The 22,499-nt window shown below is 46.6% G+C and overlaps 2 protein-coding genes across 4 annotated transcripts in view; one reads left to right on the top strand and one right to left on the bottom strand.

Annotated features, from left to right (window-relative positions):
* PRKDC (protein kinase, DNA-activated, catalytic subunit) overlaps window positions 1-14,335 on the top strand; it is a 631,631-nt gene extending 617,296 nt beyond the window's left edge. For all 3 annotated transcript variants that reach the window (XM_056521838.1, XM_056521836.1, XM_056521839.1), the window contains 3 exons: window positions 8,482-8,670; window positions 11,399-11,538; window positions 13,878-14,335. In XM_056521838.1, coding sequence (XP_056377813.1) covers window positions 8,482-8,670; window positions 11,399-11,538; window positions 13,878-14,079 — 531 coding nt within the window. In that variant the 3' untranslated portion in view covers window positions 14,080-14,335. The remainder of the gene's footprint in view (window positions 1-8,481; window positions 8,671-11,398; window positions 11,539-13,877) is intronic.
* Window positions 1-22,499, bottom strand: part of SPIDR (scaffold protein involved in DNA repair) — a 1,058,688-nt gene that overhangs the window by 150,252 nt on the left and 885,937 nt on the right. The gene's annotated exons all lie outside the window — the stretch shown is intronic.

Here is a 22,499-nt window from a genome sequence, read left to right as displayed (position 1 = left end):
CTACCCCCACCATAAATCCTCCCCTAGCCGTGGCTTTGTAAGCATCCCACTGGATGAGGACATCCAGATGGGAGGCATTATGGACCCAGTAGTCAGACTGAGCGGTCTCCAAGGCGGAAGAGATGTCCGTCTGGAGCCACCAAGGATGCATTCTCCACAAACGTGAGGGGGGTCTAGGACCTAGGCATAGGGGTACTATTAAGGCAGAATGATCTGAGATCCCTCTACTAGTATAGCTGAAGCAAAAACGAGATTGATTCGGGAGAAGGTTCGATGCACCGAAGAGTAGTAAGAGAAGACTGAGTCATCTGGGTATTTCCATCTCCAAAGGTCAGTAAGCCCCAACCCCAGCCGACCAAGAGGCTAATGCAGAGCATCCAGGGTCCATGGCACTGGTGCGATCGAGCGGAGGATCAGGAACAACATTGAAGTCTCCTATAAAAAGAACAGGGTAGGGAAGGAAGTCAGCTTATCCACAATCAGGTCCAAGAGGGTCACATGAAAGGGAGGAGGTACATACAAAGAGACTAGATTAAAGCAGAAAGAGGATAACTCACAATGTAAAATGACATATCTACCAAAATGGTCACAGGAAACCTGGGAGATTATCAAGGGGAGGGACTTAGAGACAAGGACTGAGACCCCTCTAGCCAAGGATGAGTAGGATGAGTGGTAAACCTTCGCAATCCACGCCCTCTTTAGGGCCAGGACCTTTTGACCCGTGAGGTGGGTTTCCTGCAGACAAATAACATGCGGTGAGTGTCTCTTAACAAAATCCAGGCACAGCGCCCTCTTAAACTTGGAATTCAGGCCACGGACATTCCAGCTTAAAACCTTAACGGACACAATCATGAAACCAAGATACAGCACTACCAGGGCCTACCCCATTGAACAGGTACCCCATAACCAAAGGAGCTCCCATGCACACCACAGACACGCAGACAACACAAACAGACAACAAAGGCAGATCACCCCCAAACAGCATAAACCGATAAGAACAGCAAAACAATTCCTGTCTCACACTAACTAAACCAGTGCAGACCTGTACCCCAAACTAGAAAAACGTATCAGGCGAGTGCAGGAGCTACTTACAATCCACCAACCACTGCCTCCGACCCCCCCCCCCCCCCCCCCAGTAAACTTAAAGTCTATACCCCCTGACCCACTAACCCGGGAATGGCCAAGGGAACTCGAACCTCGGACAAGATAAGATAATACGATGGTGCAGGTACTCACAGTCCTAATCCTGGTAGGCGCTAGCCGTCAGCCACCCAATGCACAGGCAGCCAGGGAAGTTCAGGCTCCAAGGTCCCTCTCATTGCCCAGGCAACCAGGCCGCGATTAGGCCCCGCCCACGAAGGCCAGTAATGGCAGCCTCAATTCAGGAGACACAGAGGACTCCCGGGACCCGCAGGAGCCACCAGGACACCCCAGGGCTCCACTCCCACACCTCCGGACCTAACCGCTCCACTGCAGAGGCCGCCCGTGTCCCGCCACCGCTCTCACACTTCAGCAGCCCGGACCTCCTAGTCAGAAGGCAACGGAGCAAAGCCGCACCAGAGTCCCCCTGCGTCTGAAGGCACCCTCAGGTAGGCAGTCACGAGGGTCAGGGTGAAGTTATTTCAGGATAATTCTCAAGGTAAGTGGGAGCTCGGCAGCAACGCTTCTGCTCAGCTCCCCATGCAGGCCACGCCCCCGATTTAATTTCATTCTTAAGATAAAACAATATGTTATACAACGAACAATCTTATGCCGATCTTGCATATAGGTAACCCACCTCTTAATATGCAAACCGAGCGCTGATCTCCATCAGAGCAAACTCGCCTCCAGAAACCAAGGGGAGATTTTATGCAATACTAGTAGCTCCCTCATGGGGGACACTAAAACACTAACACCAAAAAATACGGATAACTATCGATCTACAGAGGCGGATCTCTATGGAAATGAACCTACTCTGGATAACTATAGTGAAACTATGCGCAATAAAGTGGGCTCCCTACTAGGGATCTCCAGCACTGTGAAAAAGGTGGACTAAGTAACTTTATTCTAATCTATCTTTCTATATATAATGGTTTTAACTTATTTTGTGCTATTTTTACCAATAGTGTATTATGTTTTATTTATGTCCTATGTGTGACCCCGTAGCATTTGAATGTCTATACATTTAAGTTGGCGCGTTTTATGTATGTAACACCTACTGCATGATGAAGAACCCGGTCTGGGTTCGAAACTTCTGAAGTGGCATTTTTAACCAATAAATTGCCATTTTGTTTATCAAAGTTTGTCATTGAGGAAGGCGCCATCCAGAACATCCATTTTTTTTAATCCTTTTTGCTTTTATCCAAAACCAAAGAGCTGTCCATTGATGTCAGGGACAATGTTGTATACCTACAAAAGGCTGGAATGGGCTACAGAATCATCGGCAAGCAGCTTGGTGAGAAGTTTACAACAGCTGGTGCGATTATTCACATATGGCAGAAAAACAAAATAACTGTCTTTCTCCCTTGGTCGGAGACTCCATGCAAAATTTCACTTCATAAAGCTTCAGTGCTCATGAAAACTATGAGGAATCAACTACACAGGGAGATCTAGTCAATTATCTTAAAGGGGAACTCCGTTTAAGATCTTATCCCCTATCCAAAGGACCCCCTGGGATCTCTGTGCAGACACTTGGCATTCTGAACATTATGTTTAGAATGCTGGGTTTGGGAAGCCGTGGTTGTGATGTCACGAGGGGGGCGTGGTGTGACGTCATGAAGGGGGCATGGCAAAACCCAGCATTCTGAACATGATGTTTAGAACGCCGGGTGTCTACACGGAGATCGCGGTGGGTCCCAGCAGCCAGAACCGCCGCGATCAGACATCTTATTCCCTATCCTTTGGATAGAGGATAAGATGTCTAGTGACGGAGTACCCCTTTAATGCAGCTGGGAGTATAGTCATCAAGAAAACAATTGGAAACACACTAGTTCCCCTGATCAAGAAATCACATGAACAGGCCAGAAGTTTGCCAATTAACATCTGAATCATTTAGTGGTTTATTGGCAAACTTCAGACAGGCCTTTTACATGTGCTTTCTTGCGAGCACTGCAGGATTTAAGTCCTTCACGACATGGAGATCACTGCAAGAGAGGGAAGCTAGCTGTCTGCAACAGCTGGGCTTCCCAGAGAAAATACAGAGACTAGGAGGCACAATATGAAGTGAGAGATAAAAACAAGAAAAGTGTCTGGTCATGAAAACTGTCCCGATTTAGGAGTAATTAAGCAGAGAGTAAGAACTAGTGTAGTGCGGCAGTGGGGGTTCCTAAGTCCCCCCGTCTCTCTCTATTCTGTATAATATCAAAAAACAGACACTTCAATAGCTGTGATTACAACAACTTGTGATCGTTTGGACATATTTGTTTTTATTTCCTCTTAAAAAAAAATGTATACGGATTAGGGCAAATGATCTGATGAACACTACGGAGCATGCATGGCTCACGCCTAAGCAACTGGTGGACACAGTCCACTTACCAGCATCACATATGTATCCTCTCAATCAAATCTATTCCTTCCTCAGACACCGATTGCGGGATCTGTCTAGGGAAGAGAATATACACCCCATGGACGACCTCATTGGCTCAGGCCAACGTAAACTATCGATCTCAGACCTTTACCCTGCATTTAGACAAACCCTCTTGAAGGTAGACCTTTCTTCTCTGTTTGCATCCTGGAGTCAATGGATCCCTGATGGCAACGTCTCGGACTGTACTTTGAAAGGCTGGCAAAAAATACTTGTGTGTCATCAATGAGCGCTGGAGTGAAACCCATTTTAAATTGGCACATAGAGCACTCTACGGATTCAACATACTCCCTTCCCCAGATTTCTCTGACAGAATAACGGCCTGCCCCAAATGTGCGACACCGCTTACTAATCTTTGGCATGGTGTTTGGTCCTGTGTTTCTACTCAGGAATACTGGACGATGGTCCAAGGTTATCTCAGGGACACTTGGAATATGACCCTACCCCTTCAGCCCAAGGTTTTCCTTTTCCACCAATTGCGACCACCAGAACTGTCTCAAACAGACCACTCTGCTGTACCTGCACTGATTCATGTGGTCTTGCTAGTAGCGCTAAGTTGTCTTTTTGCTTCTTGGTTGTCTACTTCCATTCCCACTCTTTCCATGGTAATCCAGCAACTTAAATTGTTTTGTAATGTTGACCGACTTGACACGGAAAGACACAGGAACACTAAGACTCCAAAGTTTTTTGACAAATGGAAACATTTTATTGTTAATCCCTTTACAGCCTCTGAAATAGCAGACATAGTCCGACCATTTAGCCTCACGGGGGACATGTATGAAAGATTTTACCCCTGTTTTGTGTGTATTTTTTTGCGCAAAATTTTGCGCAAGCCCTTTTTTTGCGCACATTTTGGTGGAGCATGTCGTCCAGATGTGGCCGAAACGGGGTACCTTGGAGCTGCATATATAGTACACATGGATTTATTACCTGCGTACTTTTCCTTTGCACCAAAAATGTTGACGCAAGAGTGTCTTTTCCCCCGCAAATATAAGCCAACTTTAACTGCATGTAGCGATCCTTTCTATTTCTGAAGGAAAGTTCTACTAAGGAACCACCAGAATGTTTTACCTTTCCTATCTCAATTCCTCATTTGATTTGCTTCATATTGCTTTTTACTCCTTGGTTATTCCAAAGCACTTATAAAATAATTTGCATATAGAATATTTGTTTACAGTTCAGTTATTCATTAGATCACTTTTATATTGGTATTGTTATTTTATGATCCAGCAATTTAATACATTTACATAGGAAATGTTTGATAGCTTACTTATCATTGAACAAGCTCTGTCACATTAAAATAGCTTTGTAATCCACTTAACACTGTAGATCATTTTCCTTTTATTTTTAAAATGTACTGCTTTCTGTTATACTTTTCCCCAGCGCCCGGTAAGATGGTGGCTATCACTGATAGCCAGCCATCTTACCATGTGACCACAGGGGGGTTTCATCCCACCCCAGCGATCGCTGCTATCAGCTAGTCAAATCTGACTAGCTGATAGCAGCGCGGTGTGTGAGTCCGGATCACGGGGATCGGGACACACACCACTCTGCTAACTGTCCCTTACCCGTCCCCCGGCGTCACTTACCCAGCCATGCGGTGTCCCGAGTGGGCCCGGCACGAGCGGCGTCCTCCAGGCGGTCGCGGGGGTGGTGCGTCCCCGCGGTGAGTTTGCAGCAGCAGCAGGGCGGCATCTTCATTGGCAGCAGTGAGATCGCCGTAAAACGATCTCACTGCTGCCTCTGGGAGTTTCAAAACTGCAACTCCCAACATACCCAGACAGCCTTCGGCTTTCTGAGCATGCTGGGAGTTGTAGTTTTGCAACATCTGGAGGGCCACAGTTTGGAGACCACTGTATAATGGTCTCCAATCTGTGCTCTTCCAGATGTTCCAAAATTACAAATCTCAGCATGCCCACTCTGTCGAGGCATGCTGGGAGTTGTAGTTCTGTAACATCTGGAAGACCACAGATTGGAGACCATTATACAGTGGTCTACAAACTGTGGACCTCCAACTGTTGAAAAACTACAACTCCCAGCATGCCCAGACTGCCCAAGCATGCTGGAAGTTGTAGTTCGTCAACATCTGACCCTTCAGATGTTGCCGAGATACAACTTCCAGCATGTCTGGCCATGCTGGGAATTATAGTTTTGCAACAGCTGGAGGCACACTAGTTGGGAAACATTGTTTGTTTCCTAACTCTTTTTCCCAACCTGTGTGCCTCCAGCTGTGCCTCCAAACTATAACGCCCAGCATGCACTGACAGACCATGCATGCTGGGAATTATAGTTGTGCAACAGCTGGAGGCACACTGGTTTGGAAACACTAAGTTAAGTAAAAAACTTTCAAGTGTTTTGCAACCAGTGTGCCTTCAGCTGTTGCATAACTACAACCCTCAGCATGCACGGACTGCCAAAGGGCATGCTGTTGCATAACTACAAGTTCCAGCATGTCCTTCTGCTGTCACTGCATGCTGAGATTTGAAGTTTTTGCAACAGCTGAAGGCACACTGGTTGTGATACACTGTCTGTTTCCGTGTTTCGCAACCAGTGTGCCTCCAGCTGTTGCAAAACTACAACTTCCAGCATGCACGGACAGCCAAAGGGCATGCTCGGAGTTGTAGTTTTGCAACAGCTGGATGCCCCCCCATCCCCCCCCCCCAATGTGAATGGACAGGGTACACTCACATGGGCGGAGGTTTACAGGGAGTGCTGCAATATTGAGATGCAGCAAACTCGCTGTGAACCCCCGCCCATGTGACTGTACCCTAAAAACACTACACTACACTTAAATAAAATAAGTAAAAAACACTACATATACACATACCGCTACACAGCCCCCCTCCCCAATAAATATGAACAACGTCTGGTACGACACTGTTTCCAAAATGGAGCCTCCAGCTGTTGCAAAACAACAACTCCCAGTATGGCCGGACAGCCATTGACTGTCCAGGCATGTTGGGAGTTTTGCAACAGCTGGAGGCACCCTGTTTGGGAAACACTGGCATAGAATACCCCTATGTCCACCCCTTTGCAAAACCCTAATTTAGGCCTCAAATGCGCATGGCGCTCTCTCACTTTGGAGCCCTGTCGTATTTCAAGGCAACAGTTTAGGGACACACATGGGGTATCGCCGTTCTCGGGAGAAATTGCCTTACAGATTTTGGGGGTCTTTTTCTCCTTTTACCCATTATGAGAAGGAACAGTTGGAGTCTACACCAGTATGTTAGTGTATAAAAATAAAATTATTTACACTGACATTCAGGTGTTGCCGCATACTTTACATATTCACAAGAGGTAAATGGGAAAAAAGATCCCCATTTTTTGGGACACAATTTAGCCAGAGTACGGAGATACCACATATGTGGGTGCAAAGTGCTCTGCGGGCGCACAACAAGGCCCATAAGGTAGAGTGCACCATGTACATTTGAGGTGATTTGCACAGGGGTGTCACAGATGTTAAATGAAGAATAAGGACATTGGTATAATTGGGTGCAAAAAGTGGTATTATTGTGAGATTAAAACTCTACATAATGAAGAAAAAAAATTCAAAAACTAATAACGAGGACACCCTTACTGTTTAGGTGCAGATACGCTGCAGACAAAGCTCCTACTAAATAGAGCTGCGGTGTAAATTTATGCTCTGAAGAGAATTCAAAATTTAAACTCAATTCAAGAAAGTAGCTGCACAAGAATGATAAATTTAACGCAGCTGCGCCAAATTTAGACAACAGGCAGAGGGGTAAAAAACTTCTATTATACACGGGAAATGATACATGTCCCCCACGGAGTGGTACTGTTTACAATCTTTAGGCAATAACTTGGGAGCTCTTCACCTGCCTCAATCATAATTTATACCCTGGGTTCTCCACATTTCAAACATTAAGAGTACCTTATATCGTCCTCCCCAGGCTTCTGTCTTTCTTTTAAAGGGGTATTCCGCCCCTAGACATTTTATCCCCTATCCAAAGGATAGGGGATAAGATGTCAGATCGCCGCGGTGCCGCTGCTGGGGACCCCTGGGATCCCCGCTGCGGTACCCCGCTATCATTACAGCACAGAGCGAGTTCGCTCTGCACGTAATGATGGGTGGTACAGGGGCCGGAGCATAGTTATGTCATGGATCCGCCCCTCGTGATGTCACGGCCCGCCCCTTTCAATACAAGTCTATGGGAGGGGGCGTGGCGGTCGTCCCGCCCCCTCCCATAGACTTGCATTAAGGAGACGGGCCGTGATGTCACGAGGGGCGGCGTCATGACGTCACGTGGCTCCGTCCCCTGTACCGCCCATCATTACGTGCAGAGCGAACTCGCTCTGTGCTGTAATGATAGCGGGGTACCGCAGCGGGGATCCCAGGGGTCCCCAGCAGCGGGACCACGGCGATCTGACATCTTATCCCCTATCCTTTGGATAGGGGATAAAATGTCTAGGGGCGGAATACCCCTTTAATGCTGATAAGATTGTCTGTGGTGAAGTATATATGGTTGGCCTGAGATGGCCGTGATGTTGTTTTCAAGTCATTTCAAACCGTTTTGTTTTTTTGTTTGTTTGTTTTTTTTCTGTTGATTTTTGATTTTATGTATATCCTCATTTTGGTGAAATTTCCAATAAAATATGTTTGAAAAAAAAAAAAAAAAAAGTATAACAAAGAGTAGTGAGTTGCCAATAATCCTATGCAGTGTGCCCCATTTTGATACATTTGTCACTATATATGCACCAAATAGAGTCTTCTTTCTCTGTTGTGTCCTTCCTAGAAACCTTGTTCATAAATGTGTCCCAATAATTTGCAAATGAATGTAACTGTATTTTCACATTTTATACTTCTGCGTGCAACCAGCCCTCCTCTGTGTGCCAAGGCTTGGTATGTGTTATTTTACAAAATGTGAAATGTATTTAATCTTATCTTCTTTTTCTTAAAGTTTTTACCTGTGCCAGAACTGATGCCTTTCCGTCTGACACGCCAGATAATAAATTTGATGTTACCCCTGAAAGAAACTGGATTATTTGACTCTGTGATGGTACATGCTTTGCGGGCCTTTCGAAGAAACCCTGACCTTCTCATTAGCACAATGGATGTGTTTGTAAAGGAGCCTTCGCTAGACTGGAAGGTACAATCTAGATTGTGTTGTTTCCATGATCTAGGTTAACACAAAATAAAAGGCATATTTACGTTTTAAAAAGTTATCCCCTATCCTATGCCATATGAGACTGGTCCTACATTGTAGAAAAGATTTTCAAATGGGCAGCTTTGGCACCAAACTCAAACATGTGATTATGTCAGATTTGAAAATTGGAAACTGTAGGAAAAATTCCCCATAGTGGCAAATGAGTTTCCCACCATCCAAGATAAGGTCTGAGACATAGCTGGATTGATGTAGCTCTGATGCAGTATAGACTCTACTATAGTAAGCTTTACTTCACTGACAACATCACAGTATAATTAAAGTGTTAAAAGTGTAATGGACAGAGCCAATAGGTTATGATATGTCCGTTATTGACACATAACGGAGGTCACTCATAATGGATATGAAATTAATGCTAACGGAAGTAAAATGGTAAGATTTTGTAAAACTTGCATATAAAATAACGGACCCATAACATCCATTATCTGTTAAGACATCCGTTTATGTCCATTATTTAATAACCATTTCCATTTTTTTTTCTTCTGAGCATGTTAGTAGTAACAAGGATGAAATAACTGATACAAATAATACCATAGACTTCAGTGTTAAATTACTATAACTGTTAATTATGACAGAAAAAAAAATCCTGCATGTCCGTCTTTTCTCTGCTCAAAAAAAATAAATAAATAACATAACAGAAAATAACAGAATACAGTGAGGCCCATTGACATGAATGAGATCCGTTACCTTCTTTTCTCATTTCCGTTGCTCATTTCTATAACGGAAATGTCATAACAAAAAGTACCCCAGTGGAGAAACAGGTACATTTCCAACTGTAAACAACACAAGGTCCCTAATCAGGGATCATTAATACCCTTTCTTTATATGCCCACCCTAAAACTTAACTTGGTTACAGCCAAAAACGGTGATATCTGATGTAAAAGTACATTTTCTATGTCTGTGAGCGCAAGTGATAGCAAATACAGTGATATTACATATCAGTGACTGGTGACACTGGTGTTTTTCATTTAATAACAGAAATGAAAAACGCTGATGTGAACTCGACCTTAGACATTTTAAAAACAACTTCTTCATTATTTTTATTTAGCTCAGTTCTTCTCTGCTTGAAGTTTGTCTTTTTTTTCTTTAGACTGGGTTCACACAAAACTGCAACACAACCAGTTGGTAACAACCTTGCAGAATAACCTCAGTCTGTTTGCCTTTCTGGTAAATGGTCCGCATAGATCCCTAGAACTTTTCTGTGCTGCAGTGTTTATTGGTTTATTTTGTGTTTTTACATAATTTATAATTACCGTGATCCCTCAACTTATAATGGCTTCAACATACAATAGTTTCAGCATACAATGGTCTTTTCTGGACCAGTGTAACTTGAAACCAGACTCAACATACAATGCTACAGACAGTCCAGATCTGCTTTAGTGCCAATGTCAATGGCTGAAAGAACTGACCAATCAGAATGGGCATTCACTGGTAAAACACCTGTATTACTAAAGTGCATTCACTGACTGGCTGTCTGGTAGCACCTCCCTACTGTACAGGGTGGTATTACATGTTCTGTACTATTCTTTACCTGTGCCACTGTTAGCTGCTCCTTTGGACACCAGGTAAGGGCGGCTCCATTTTACCTTTTTAGGACATTGTGTGTACTGTACAGGACCCTGAAGAAGCTCCTGTCCTTTACATAGGCAGTGATTTACAGCTCCCAGCAGATCTTACTTTTAAATGTAAGGACTTGCTTTATCTATATTAGTTATCTACTTATTTTACTTTAATCCCCACTTTTTCCTATTTTTGGATGACATTTTGGTGGCTTTAGGACCAATTACCAGGTTTCCATACAGTTATGGTCTCAATGGTTTCAACATACAATGGTTGTCCTGGAACCAATTACAGTGAAATCTCCCTTAGTGGACACCTCCCAATAGGGGACAGTATTTCATTCCCCAGTAGAGTCCCATAAGACTTAATGTATTTGCACCCTCCGAATAGGGGTCATTCCCAATAGCGGACGCTCCCAATAGGGGACAATAGGAGAGAAAACACTTCCATTAGGAGACAAAACACCCCCAATAGGGGACAACCAGTCTTATGTGCTGGCCCTACCTTGTGCACAGTGCCGCCGTCAGGGGTTACAGCCAATACCCCAGTAAGAGGCCCGTTTTATTTCCCCGTTATCCCCCTGTGCCACTTCATCAATAAGGGGGGGGGGGTGATGAATTTTCAGAGGGTAATGAAGGTGGAATAAAACGGCACAGGGGGATCAAGGGGAAATGATGTGGCCCGGGGGGGGGGGGGGGGAGGGTAAGGGGGGTATAATTTGGCACAATGCATGGGGGAATAAGATGGCACAGGGTATAAAAGGGGGGGATGAAATGATACACGAAGGGGGGGGGGAGATAAGGGGAGTTTAAACGACACTGGGAGATTATACTGTAATATTGCTTTTTATTGTGTGTTATAGGTAATTACTCTCTGGAGTGAGCACAGGATAGTATTCTGTCATTTAGGAAAAACTTTGAGCCTTTTTCCCAATAAGGGACATCTCTCAATAGCGGGCACTTTTTTATTCCCTGTGGGTGTCTGCTATTGGGAGATTCTACTTTAATATTGTAACTTGAGGGACCACTGTATTGTGTTGTAAAGATTTAAATACATTTTTGAAAAATACTTCTAATATTGAATTCGTTTGTAGAATTTTGCAGCAAAGCAATTGAAAAAGGGAGGAGACTGGGTGAAAGGCATAAACACTACTTCACAGGACTGGTACCCTACACAAAAAATCAATTGTGCAAAAAGGAAGTTAGCAGGTGCAAATCCTGCAGTGATCACGTGGTAAGTAGCTATATAGGGGGGAAGTTATCATTTGTTTTACCCTGATTTTGTGATGTACATTTGTCTCACAGTTTGTCTCAGATGCTGTTGTGAGACATTTCATTGCGACTTTTGCTTTAGAAGTTTTTTCAAAAAGAACATACCCAGTCCTGATATTAGTTGATATCATGCAGTGGTAAGGAATTGATCATGTGCGACTTTTCATTATGACGCATCTTTTTTCGCAACTGCCCTGAGATGCAAATCTACACCAGCCCTGATTTGGCTTACATAACTAACTGCAAACAGCATTATTAAAAAGTCGCACATTTTGTTGCATGGGATAAAAACTTGCAAAAAGTCGGAGAACAAAGTGGTGTACTGAGGTAAGAAATGTGATCACTACCAGATGTATCACATGCCCTGCACCATGTAATAAATTTAGTGCAGGTACACAGTTTCCACCACATGAATCAATGGGGTAAAAAGATGTTAACCTACACCAGTGTTTCTCAAGCGCGGTCCTCAAGACCACCAACAGGTCAATTGGTTGCTATTGGCAACTTCAGCAATCTACCTCTAAACAAGTTTTGATAAATATCCCACTATTTTTAAGAAACTGAAAATAAATGTGAAGTTTTATGAAGTGCTGGCCAACAGGGTTTTTTCTGTTTTCCCCTATGCTGAGCAAATTCTTAGGTCCCATAACACCTTTCTTCAGAAGCTGGATCTTGGTGGTCTGCCATACCACTAATTTTCATCTACTGAAGAAAGGAGTCAAGTGGAAAGATAGTTTATGTTACAATTACTAGATTGTGGAGAAGGGTCATTATCCAGGGATTTATTCTGATTGGCAGTTTTGGAGTTGGGAAGAAAACATTTTCTTGGAGGAGAGGAAATCAGGAGGCAGCACTGTAGAAACACTGATATTTTCACAAGGGACAACAGCCCAGAACTTTATGGGTAGTAAGAGATGCAAAGGAAGCCTTAATTTACCGTATTTATCAGCGTATAACACGCACTTTTTAGGCTAAAATTTTTTGCCTAAAGTCTATGTGTGTGTTATACGCCGATAAGACGCTGCAGTTCAATGATTTAAAGCGGGCGCTTTAAATCAATGAACTGCAGCGGTTTTGCAGGTGCAGAGACAGCCAGTGCTGCCGGCTTCTCTGCCCCTGCCTGCCCTGGGGTCTAGAGCCCTGCTGCCGGCCCTTCTCTCCCCCTGGCTATCGGCGCCGCTGCCCATTCTCTCCCCCTGACTATCGGTGCTGGCGCCCCATTGCCGGCGCCGATAGCCAGGGGGAGAGAAGCGGCGCCGACAGACGGGGAGAGAAGGGGGTCCGCGCTGCTTCAGGCCTCCGGTGTGCGTCCACTTCGTCGTTGCTATGCGCTGCACGGCGCATGACGTCAGTGCGCCGTGCAGTGCATAGCAACGACGCAGGGGACGCACACCGGAGGCCTGAAGCAGTGCGGACCCGACCCCGGCAACAGGTAATTATGCAACCGGGGATGGGGGGAGGCAACGGGGCAGCGGCGCCGGAAATGGGTGCCGCTGCCCCTTCTCTCTCCCTGGCTGTCGGTGCCGCTTCTCTCCCCCGGCTATCGGCACCGGCAATGGGGCGCTGGCACCGATAGTCAAGGGGTGAGAACGGGCAGCGGCGCCTATAGCAGGGGGAGAGAAGCGGCGGCAGCAGGGCTCTAGACCCCAGGAAAGGCAGGGGGAGAGAAGCGGGCAGCGACGGCCTCTCTCCCCCTGCCTTTCCTGGGGGTGTATCGGGGTATACACGCGCACACACACGCACCCTCATTTTACCATGGATATTTTGGTAAAAAACTTTTTTTACCCAAATATCCTTGGTAAAATTAGGGTGCGTGTTATAGGCCGGTGCGTGGTATACCCCGATAAATACGGTACCTTTCAGGCACAGTGTTAAAGGGGAGGCAGACATCCTTGAAGATTGCAGGTACACAGCCTCTTTCTTTTCCACTTGCTGCACCTAGCACTAGCTAAATAATCCCAGCTTGCTGTGTTCTGTCCTGTCTTTCTGTTACTAGAGATAGAATGAGCCAAACGAGGCAGTGGAAAGAAGATTACAGAGAAGTGAGACATCTAGCAGCCAAAATTTCAGGGTTTTGCTTTCTGACGTAAGAAGTTATTTTTAGTAAATTAAGTGATTTACAAAAATTGTAAAAATCACAGATTATGAAATGGAGGGAAGTTGCTTTTAACAGCGGTGACCATTAAGTGAATAAGGCACGAGGAGTCAAAATGGTTTAAGGGTTTGTTGTTGGCATAACCTCCTAACACTGTATATAATTTTACTACCTGAAGATATAAATGTTTATATCATTAATTTTAGTGAAGAACTGCGATTTGGACACACTGGACGTAAAGAGTTGAACAAATTCTGTGAAGTTGCTAAAGGAGACAAGGATAATATACGGGCTAAAATGCCTGATGATGGACTTTCTGAGGAGATTCAAGTAAAATGTCTTATTGCCCAGGCTACCGATCCCAATATCCTTGGCAGAGTCTGGAAAGGATGGGAACCTTGGATATGAAGATGCGGCTTCAGAAAACTTGTTCTGTCCTAGATATTATGGATTGTTCAATGAATTACTAATGGGACAAAAATGTCCATAATTTTTTTGTGTCCTCTTTGTTACTTACCTTCATCTTACCTGGACAAGTCTATTGCATAAAAATCTTGTCTGTGCTAATGTCCTTTGTAGCTGGAATGATATTTAGCTAGTTCAAAATTAAATATAATTACATTTTTGTTATCACAGAAGAATAAAGCAATTTTGTAATACTGTCTCTAGTATTAGATATTTTAGATTCCAATGGTTAAAAAAAATCATCCCTAGTATCATTTTCTTAAGACATTGTTGTATCCATTATGCAAATTTATTTATCAAGATCTAAATCCAAGACAGAGGTGGATTTGTCCCACACAATGAAAACTGTTTAACCCCTTCCTGCTATAGGACGTATGCATACATCCCAGCACCCGACACGTTTGCGCCCTGGGACGTATGCATAGGTTCTGACGATCTCCTGCTCTGCACAGCTCAGGAGAACAGTGGCGGGACCCAGCTGTCAATCACAGCTGTGGCCCTGCCGCAGCTGCTGAAGCCGCAATCGCCCCGGTCCCAGCAGCATTAACCCCATAGATGCTGTGATCAATCCTGATCACGGCATCTATGGTGTTGACAGGGGAGGGTGCTCCCCCTGTTCACAAACGGCGGCACCGGAATACAATCGCGGGTCGCCATTGGTTGCTATGGAAGCAGAAGGTCAGATGATGACCTCCTGTCTGCCTGCTACGGAAGCCTGTGAGATCCAGCCAGAGGCTTGATTACACAGGCTATAGTGTGATCAGCTCATGAGGTCATACTGTGCTGTCGTACAAATGTATTGCAGCATAGTATAACCTGTAAAAAGTGAAAAAAATTAAATAATAAAAGGTTCTTCAATAAAAGTAAGAAGTGTAAAAAAAAATGTATGCACCTTTCCCAATAAAAGCCCTGTATTATGATAAAAAAAAAAAAAAAACACACACACAAATCATATACATACTAGGTATTGCCACTTACGTAATGACATGTACTATAAAGCTAAAATGTAAATTATCGTGCACGGTAAAAGCCGTAAAAATAAGGTTTGGGAACCTTGGGACCGCTTCTCTCACAGTCAGCCACCTTGATCTATCTAGCTCCATTTATTTTCCTTCTTCCTTCCGATTCCCTTTCCATCTCCCCCTCGACTTTGTGGTCTGTTTTGTGTTTGTCTTCGTGGTCCCTTTCTGTCCCTCCTCTCCTCCCCCCCCCCCCCTCTGTTTTTCCCTTTTTTATGTTTACAGCCCCTTGGGTGCTATAACCGATTATGTTGTTATATGGAGGTGAGCCCTCCCAGGCTTCTACGGCTGAGGTAATGATCATACTTTCTTGGCGCTGAGGTATTGGATGCTTTTGTTTGTGTTTTATATATCCTTTTTGACTCGCTACAGCTGCCTTTTGTTAGCCTGGTATTTGTGTTCTGTTTAGCTAATTATCGGGTCTACCCCTACATGCTGTTATCAGTATATTTCTATATTCTGATTTGTATTTTGATAAAAACTCTTTAATAAAAATGATAGTTACAGTAAAAAAAAAAAAAATACAGCTTGTCCCGCAAAAAGAAGCCCTCACTCATTGGCGTCGGACTGCCCCGGCCAGAGGGATGTTTTCTCGGGATCCGCCACACAGTCCCGCTCCCCTTCGCCGCTCGGCTGGGGGTGGGGGGGGGGAGTTTTCGTTGGAGCCTCACGCACGGCAGCCGCAGCTACCCTCCAGGTCATGCAGGACCTCCTGATCACGCCGGATTCTCTCAGGTGACAACAGCCCCTTCCCACCACTGCCCCCCCTTGTCTTGTTCACATGCTAAGGTGGTCACATGGCAGGAGACGCAGGGCCCAGCCGGTCCTGGTTGCCAGAGGGAGGGGGAGGGGGTTTCAGGGGAGAAGGGTTGTGAGCAGCTTGTCACCACTACTGCACTGAACTTGTTGCATGTTGTCACTATGTACCAATATATGTAGTATAGCGGCCAGTTGCGCATCAGTGTTGGCAGTTACTGTCAGTCAAATTGCTTCCTGCCTCATCACGTTTGCTTGGTTCACAGGGTGCCCAGGTGGTCGGATTGTGTTCGTGTTCCCCAAACATCTCGTACAGCTTTCAGTTGAGGTACTTAATTCATAATTGGGAGGGAAACTGTATGTTCTCCAACCATCTTTCACTCCATGCTCATCTCGTACATTTACGCAGTCACGGGCACTCCCCCCACCGGTCAGGACGCTGCTACTGACACGCATTCAGAGCCACGTGCGTCACCACACTCACGTCAATCGGCCCCAGCCTGACTCAACTTCAGTTGGGGCTTGACGACATGGTTGTTTCTGACTCTTCTTCAAAGCAACTCGACACCACTTATAGGCAGAGGATCACCTGTATCTGACTCATCTTCAGTGGGGTCCTCTGCGTATGCTGTTCTGACTCTTCTTCAGCGCAACAGCATACACATAGCCTCAGTTACTATCACACCTTCCTCCATCACACCCTTCGTTCATTCACATTCTAGTGCAACTAATCTTTCCACAATATCCACAGCTGGAAGCCGTTGCCGTGCGGTCAGTACTCCCGGTGTCAGAAGCATTTCAGGAAATTCAGCAGGTCAGTTCCCTCCTGTAGTCAGGAGAACTGCGGTAGTGAGGAAAAAACATATATATAGGAAGGGTATTTTTCACTAGTCATTTTGATTTTTCTCTCTCTCCTCTTATTCTCTCTGCCGGCACCCTTCTATGGCCCGGACAGGTTGCCAGCAGCATGTCTCAGCCAGCGGATATCGAGGAGGCACTCTCGGTTCCCGAGACTCCCGCCAGGGCCTCGGACCGAGGTAGCTTGCCCTCGTACAGGTCTTGGACCCTCTCCAGGCTAATGGAAGAATTGAGAAGGAGGGGTGTCCCCTTTCTGGCCTCAGCTAGGAAGGGCGAGTTATTCAACTTGCTGAATGCTGACCAAGCCCCCCGGGGAAGTCAGGTAGCTGCGCAGGACCAAGTCTCAAGCGCCTTCTTGTCTCAGCTTCATACGATGATGACTGAGGTGCTTACGACGGTGTCAGGCTTCCAGGCTAGGCTAGACCTAATGGAACTCTCCAGGAGCAACGAAGCAGTCCCGGCCGCAGCGTCACCCACGGTTTCTACCTCTCAGGCCACGCCTTCAGGTATGCCACATCCTCCACCGATCATCACGCCCGCACATTTCATCCCGGCAGCCATAAAAAAGGACATTCTTGAGGGAAAAGAGGTCAACATCGCCTCTCTGCTAATTGCCACCACGGACTTGCATGATACCAAAACCGTTGCCTGCGGGGAGCTAGCGGTCACGTTCAAAAGCAAGGACGCTAGGCTCAGCAGGAAGTTAAGTGTCACTGAGTTTGTGCTGGCATTTGGGCTTTTCAGGGACGTACTCTGTTCAGTCAGCCCTGGCCGCAGGGAGGAGTTAGATCTGTACTTACATAGGGTGGTGCAGATGGCGCACAAATACGGGGGTACCACGTTTTACGAGTACCACAAATCTTTTGCAGCCAAGGCAGCAGCCGCATACGCTCAGTTCGGCTACGTCACCAACTGGGGGGCCATAGACACAGAGTCATATTGCGAACATTTCGCTGGTCTGAAAGCCCCCTCCTGCACCGCGTGCGGGGTGACCACGCATTCTTCCAGCTGGTGCCCTCAGGTCAGCAACCTTGGGGAACCTGAACACCTTCACCCCTCCAGCTCCTAGGAACATGGCTGCTTTAGATAGGCTCGGTAGACCAGTGAGGTACCTGGGCAAGACCCAGATTTGTAACAACTTCAATCTTTCCTCCTGCGCATACAGCAATTGCAGACTACTTCATGTGTTTCAATTGTTTCAGGGCTCACCCCAGCTCTATATGCTCCCAGAGGGGCCCTCAGGCATGACTAGGCATGGTACAGGTCCAGGTCCTCGCCCGGGTCCTAGCTGGTCATCCTGAGCCCGACTGGGTGAGATGGCTGGTGGCAGGCTTCTGCGACGGGTTCCACACAGGGTTGGTCGCTTTGCCGCAATGCACGTATGAATGTGGCAACCTGTCATCAGCCCTTTCCGAGCCAGAGATTGTGTCCGGGTTAATCCAGTTGGAATTGGCTAAAGGTTTCATGATAGGTCCTTTTGAGGTGCCCCCCTTTTCATGTTGGAGAGTCAGCCCTCTGGGGCTTGCCACAGGCAAATATTCGATTAAAAGAAGATTAATTTATGATCTCTCAGTGCCTTATTCCTCCGTCATTCCCAGCATCAATGCTTTAATCCCCTCCGACGAGTTCTCCATGAAATAGGCTACTATTGACCGAGCCATACAGATCATCCTACAGTTAGGGAGGAACACTTGGTTGTCCAAGGCGGACATAACTGACGCTTTCAAACTACTCCCGATCAGACAAGACCTCTGGCAATGGCACGGTGTCAGGTGGCTGGACAAGTACTATTTTGCAGTTAAGCTCACGTTCGGGGCAAAGAGCAGCCCCTGGCTCTTTGACCAGCTAGCCACAGCACTGCATTGGGCACTCCAGAACGTGGCCAACTGCCAGCACGTCATACACTATCTGGATGACTTCTTACTACTCGAACGTCCCGGTCTCTCCCCTCTCGACCTCACTTCACTACTGTCTCTGTTCAAAGAAATCGGGGTCCCAGTGGCACCCGCACAAGACGGAGGGCCCCGTCAGGCAGCTGGTGTTCTTAGGCATCATCCTAGACACGGTGAGCATGCAGGCTAGGCTTCCCCAGGAGAAACTAGCCAGAACCCGGGAGATGATACACAACCTATCCAGGAGTCGCACAGTGACCAGGGCTTTCGCTATGAGGATCATCCCTCAGGGGAGAGCCTTCATATACAGACTTTTGGACCTTCTCCCCTCAGTGTCGGGTCAAAGGCACGTTATTCATATCAACAACGAGGCAATGGCTGACTTACTCATGTGGGATCACTTCCTGGAGAGCTGGAACGGTGTCTCCTTCTTCGTCCCCCCCTTATCAATAGTGTCCGATGCCTCAGCGGTTGGCTTCGCAGCCGTTCTCGGGAACAAATGGTTAGCCGGCCCCTGGCCAGCTGAGATCCTCAACATTCCTGACTTTAGAGAAACTTCAGCCCTGTTTGAAACATTCCCCATTGTAGCCACCGCTGTTGTCTGGGGAAGTTCCTGGGCCAACTCCACAGTTCGATTTTTGTGCGACAATGCCGCTACAGTCGACATTCTCAACAAAGGACGCTCTAGATCTCCCCACATAATGCGCTTTGTCAGGAGGTTCGTTTTACTGTCTCTCCAGCACAATTTCCATTTTTTGGTGGAACACATAGAAAGTAGGAAGAACTTGGCGGCTGATGCACTCTCTCGGGCTAAATTCAGTGTATTTTTTCAGGTGCAACCAGACGCAGACCTGGTCGAAGTCCCGGTGCCTCCGTTCCAACAACTGCTGACGGACTAGCCAGATACGTCACAGTAGCCAACACTCTAATCAGGAAGTCTTTAGCTCCCAGCACGATCCGGGCTTATGATGCCGCCTTGGCGGTTTTCACCTCCTTCATGCATGGCTTAGGGCTTTCCCCCACAATCACTTTACACTCTGCCCTAGCTTTTGTTGGTTTTTGCCATTCTTCTTTACACTTATCTCAGAACACCATCAAACTTCACTTAACAGGTCTTCAACACCACAGGTCGCTCTCGCACCCTCACGCCTCTACTCTCTGCTCATCCGATCAAAGCAGCACTCAAAGGTATTTCAGTCTTGTCGCACCCTAAATCTCCTTCTCGCGCACCGGTCACGGGGGATCTTTTCCGGGCTATGTCTTCCTTATTGGACACACACCCTTTTGGTTTTCACCTCAGCACGGTCGTCAAAGCTGCCATACACCTTGCTTTTTACGGTTTCCTTAGACCGGGGGAGTTCACGCGCACTGGCTACAGAGCACCCGGGCCAACCCTGAGCCAAATATCGGCCGACAGGCTAGGTTTCACCTTCACCCTACCATCCACAAAAACCTGCAGATGGGGAGCATCTATCAGATATTTCCCTACCTTACATCAGTGGTGCCCAGTTTCGTCTCTCACCGACCTCCTTTCAATGCTGTCCGGGCAAGCAGCGGGCAGTCCGCTCCTCCCTGTGGCTGGACATGCTCTGTCTTCCTCCCAGTTCATCATATACGTCCGGTGCCTAGTCACTATGCTGGGTCATGATCCCGCTGTCATCTCAGGACACTCATTCAGGATGGGGGCGGCCTCCGCAGCCTCCAAACATGATGTCCCAGCTCACATCATTAAGAAGTTAGGCTGCTGGAACTCCAGCTGTTTCGACTGGTACATGCCGGATCCCTCTACCGAAATGGCTAATTATTTTATTTGTATCACAATGCCAAAATTTTAAACACGAGTTACACCCTACTCTTGACTCTTTGCCCTCTATAGGCGTGCCCACGGTCACGGTTATTGGGCACACCTCATCCGCTGTTTGTATTTCATAATTTTGTACTAGGTCTCCCGGGGTTCCAAGGCTCAGGACGGTAAGTACTCTTGTTCTCCTTTCTCGTATATTGCTCTTACGGCCTTTCGAGCCATGACCACAAGTAAAAAGCCTAATTGGCTGCATTTGTGGGAGTGGCGTGGGGTATATAACCTCCCCTCTCCCACAGGTAGGGGCGTATGACTCGTGGGCGTCACCCACCCAACCCTCCCCTTTTCTGTCTCAATCCATACAAGGGCATGCCCTCTATAGGCGTGCCCACGGTCGCGGTTATTGGGCACACCTCATCCGCTGTTTGTATTTCATAATTTTGTAATAGGTCTCCCGGGGTTCCAAGGCTCAGGACGGTAAGTACTCTTGTTCTCCTTTCTCGTATATTGCTCTTACGGCCTTTCGAGCCATGACCACAAGTACAATATGTCACTCAGAAATAGCGTTCTAAAGTTATTACCATTTAACCCCTTAAAGGGGTACTCCGGTGCTAAGACATCTTATCCCCTATCCAAAGGATAGGGGATAAGATGCCTTACCGCTGGGGACCCCCGTGATCTTCCACGCCGCACCCCGTTAGCATCAGCTCCCGGAGTGTGCTCGCTCCGGGTCTGATTACTAGCGATCACAGGGACGGAGCATAGTGACGTCACGGCTCTGCCCCCTCAATGTAAGCCTATGGAGGGGGTGTGACGCCCCCTCCCACAGGCTTGCATTGAGGGGCGGAGCGTGATGTCACACGGGGGCGGATGTGTGACGTCACACACCGTCGGCCCTGTGGTCGCCGGTAATCAGACCCGGAGCGAAACACGGTCAGGGGACTGATTATAACCGGGTGTCGCGTACAAGGATCACGGGTCCCCAGCGGCAGGACTCCCGCGATCAGGCATCTTATCCCATATCCTTTGGATAGGGGATAAGATGTCTAAGCACCGGAGTACCCCTTTAAGGGGTTAAACTGGGTATGAGAGTAATTGTACTTACCAGATAGTAAATATATATCTCCCTCCCAAGTTGCAGAATTGTCTTTTTTCTAAAAATGTCACCCTACTTATGTTTTTTTTTTCTTGGGGGGGGGGGGGGGGGGGGGGGAGATTCACATTACATTTTATGGTAAAATGGTCTGGAAAAAAAATAGCCCTCCTTTGACACTGTTAGTACAAAAACTCACAATTAGCGGTATGGTACAGATCAAAGGAAGTATAGCTGCCATTTCAGACTACACAAAGTTTATTTGTCTTAAAGTATTTTTCTTTAAATTCATAGGTTACTGGGGCCTAGGAACTGACAACATGGGGAACTGCAGCGGGACCTGTGATAAGTGTGTTTTGGTTGACAAGGGAGGGATTGGGAATAAAATTAGTGATCTGATTAGGTTCATGCATAAACTTTCTGCTAAGAGAAATAATTACATGTCTTCACCTTGCCGTGCCCATGTTGTACAGCAGAGGGAGCCTTTTACTTAAAACTTATAAATGGGAAACATAGTTGTGTCCTACACATACATTTGCACACTTTCATAGCTGTCATTTGGCTCAGCTTATTATTCCCATGATCTGTTTAGTGGCATCTTCTAACTCTCAGAAATAATATAAGGATCATAACTATATTCAGATTGGTGCTTGTTCATACTATAGGTCAGATTTAACCACAGCAAAGAATTTTTAGATTGAATGGGGTACTCCAGCCCCAATACATCTTATCCCTGCTGCTGGGGCCCCCCGCAATCTGTCATTCAGCACCCACCTTTGCAAGCTCTCTGCAGCACTGGAGGGGGGAGTGTCACCTCGGGGGCAGAGTGTCATCACGTCACAATACTACGGCCTGTGGTCGTCACGCTGCACACTTGGAGCCTCCAGCGCTGCGGAGAGTTCGCAAAGGTGGGTGCTGAATGAAAGATTGCGGAGGTCCCCAGC

Source organism: Hyla sarda, chromosome 5 (genome assembly GCF_029499605.1).
Source record: "Hyla sarda isolate aHylSar1 chromosome 5, aHylSar1.hap1, whole genome shotgun sequence".
Taxonomy (NCBI): Eukaryota; Metazoa; Chordata; class Amphibia; order Anura; family Hylidae; genus Hyla; species Hyla sarda.
Note: the sequence above shows the minus strand (reverse complement) of the source record. Positions and strands in the feature narration are given on the sequence as shown.